The 2,247-nt window shown below is 60.3% G+C and overlaps 1 protein-coding gene across 1 annotated transcript in view; it reads right to left on the minus strand.

Moving 5' to 3' along the window:
* OPN4 (opsin 4) overlaps positions 1-2,247 on the minus strand; it is a 9,667-nt gene that overhangs the window by 1,928 nt on the left and 5,492 nt on the right. The window contains exons 7-8 of the mRNA XM_006767920.2: positions 2,090-2,197; positions 802-982 (exon numbers count right to left, since the gene is read on the minus strand). Of these exons, the coding sequence (XP_006767983.1) occupies positions 802-982; positions 2,090-2,197 (289 nt within the window). The remainder of the gene's footprint in view (positions 1-801; positions 983-2,089; positions 2,198-2,247) is intronic.

Here is a 2,247-nt window from a genome sequence, read left to right on the forward strand (position 1 = left end):
CTCCTCGATGACTCCCACAGCAGCGGATCAGGGAAGGGACCCTGACAGCTCGTCCCTCAGCCCCCAGCTGAGAGCCCTCCGGAAGGGGGCAGTGGGAGGAAGGGGTGGAGGGACCCTTAGGCACAGGTGTGGCTGGAGACAGGGGCCCACGATCAGGGAGCTCTCCTGGGGACCTCAGGGAGCATCACAGCTCCAGACCCCAAGGAGGGCGGCAGGCTCTGGGTCTGTATCCACCCATGGCACCCCAGCCAGTCATGGACGTAGAGGAGACTGTTTCAGGGAAGGACACAGAGGGTCAGAGAGGGTGAGCCAGGCTCACGGTCAGCACCTGATGGAGCTGAGGCCTGCACCAGGGCTGTGCTCCCTCCTCTGCACCTGCAGGCTCTCAGGGCTCCCCGGAGGACGGGCTCCATGCTGAGAACAGGGCCCTGAGCTAGTTCCTGTCCATCTCTCTGGAGGCTCATCTGGGACCAGGGACACTAGTCTTTTCCATCTCTGGCTTAAGGGGTAGTGCCAGCCTGGAGCAGACATGGCCTGGGGTGGGAAGACCCCTGCTCAGCCCTGGCCTTGCTGCTGGGTGACCTTGGGCCAGCCTGTTGCCTCTCTGGCCCCACTGCCCCTACCTATCAGGGAGGATGATGCCTGAAAAAGCTGTGGGAGGGGGAGGCTGGGAGGGGCTCTTCCTGCCAGTGTCCCAGTGTCCTAGGGGTTCTTGAGTTTCAGCGGCAGCTCCGCCCAGAGGCCTGAGGCTGGCCTGGTTGAGGAAGGGACGGCCAGCCATAGAGGGCCCGGCATTCTTACCATCTCACTTTCAGAGCCCAGGGACTCCTGGCGTCTCCGTCTGGAGACCCAGCTGAGGTCCGAGGCCTGGCTGCTCAGCGTGGAGCGGTGGGTGGAGCGGTAGCTGGCGTAAGGGCCGGTGCGCTGCCCCGACACACCCAGCAGCAGGCCCAGGCAGGGCAGATGCTGGGCTATGGCCATTCTGCAGGGAGGCACATCTGGTTAAAGCAGAGGGTACAGACAGACAGACAGACAGACACAAGGAGACAGGGGTGGGTGGACAGACTGATACAAGGCTAAGTGGAGTGGGAAGAGAACCCCTGGAGAATGGGGCTTCAGACACTGGGGTCCTGAGCACAGAAGACGAGGTCTTGGGAACGGACAGAAAGAAACTGGGAGTCATGAAAAGTGATGACAAAGGACAGACAGATGCTGAGGTGAAAGATACCGACAGACTCACAGGACTGGGGACAGACAGACGGATACTGGGGCCAAGGGCATGGAGGGAGAGCCTTAGGGTAGCAGGTTCAGCCAGGGGCTCAGTTCCAGCCCTCAAGTGGCTGGCTCCAGCCACATCTTTGCCAATGGGGACTCGGGGCTGAATAGGCTAAGGCAGGGGTGGGCAAACTTTTTGACTAGAGGGCCACAATGGGTTCTTAAACTGGACTGGAGGGCCGGAACAAAAGCATGGATGGAGTGTTTGTGTGAACTAATATAAATTCAAAGTAAACATCATTACATAAAAGGGTACGGTCTGGTTTTTTTTTGTTTTTTTTTTTTAGTTTTATTCATTTCAAACGGGCCGGATCTGGCCCCCGGGCCGTAGTTTGCCCACGGCTGGGCTAAGGCCTGCTGCTGGCCCAGCAGGTGGTGAGCTACTGACACCACCAGGCAAAGGGAAGCACTGACGGCCTTCCTGTGGGAGAGGCCAGTGCGCGGGGATCCCGTCAGCAGAGAGCACTCGGGGCCAGCACCATGCCCGCTGCCAGGGCCCTCGGAGCTGAGCTCTCCTGCTGGGGTCCCTCCAGGTGTCGCTGTCTGGGGGGATTTCCTTGCACGGGCAGCACTGCCAATCAGCCATCTGGCTGCCTTTTGGCCTCGGCTCCAAAACCCCCCATTAGGATGAGACGTTGCCAAGGGAGCCTCCTGGGAAGCAGGTCATACCCGCCCAGGTGCCCAGGCCCACCCACTGTCACTGGCTGGTCCCAGCTGCTGGAGCCCCTCCAATACATACACAGAGACAGGAAAGACACCCACTTCGCAGGCCCTCCATGCCCATGAGGGTGAGCCTGGGAGCCTGGGGCTGCACCTGTACTTGGGGTGGGTGATGGCGTAAATGATGGGGTTGTGGATGGCAGAGGCCTTGGCGATGATGGCTGGCACTGAGTTCATGTATGGCGTCAGGACATGAGCGTACCTAGGACAGAGAAGCTGGGGTCTCCCTGCCACGCTCCTCCCTGGAGACTC

The sequence above is a fragment of the Myotis davidii genome, unplaced genomic scaffold (assembly GCF_000327345.1).
Source record: "Myotis davidii unplaced genomic scaffold, ASM32734v1 scaffold642, whole genome shotgun sequence".
In the NCBI taxonomy this organism is placed as follows: Eukaryota; Metazoa; Chordata; class Mammalia; order Chiroptera; family Vespertilionidae; genus Myotis; species Myotis davidii.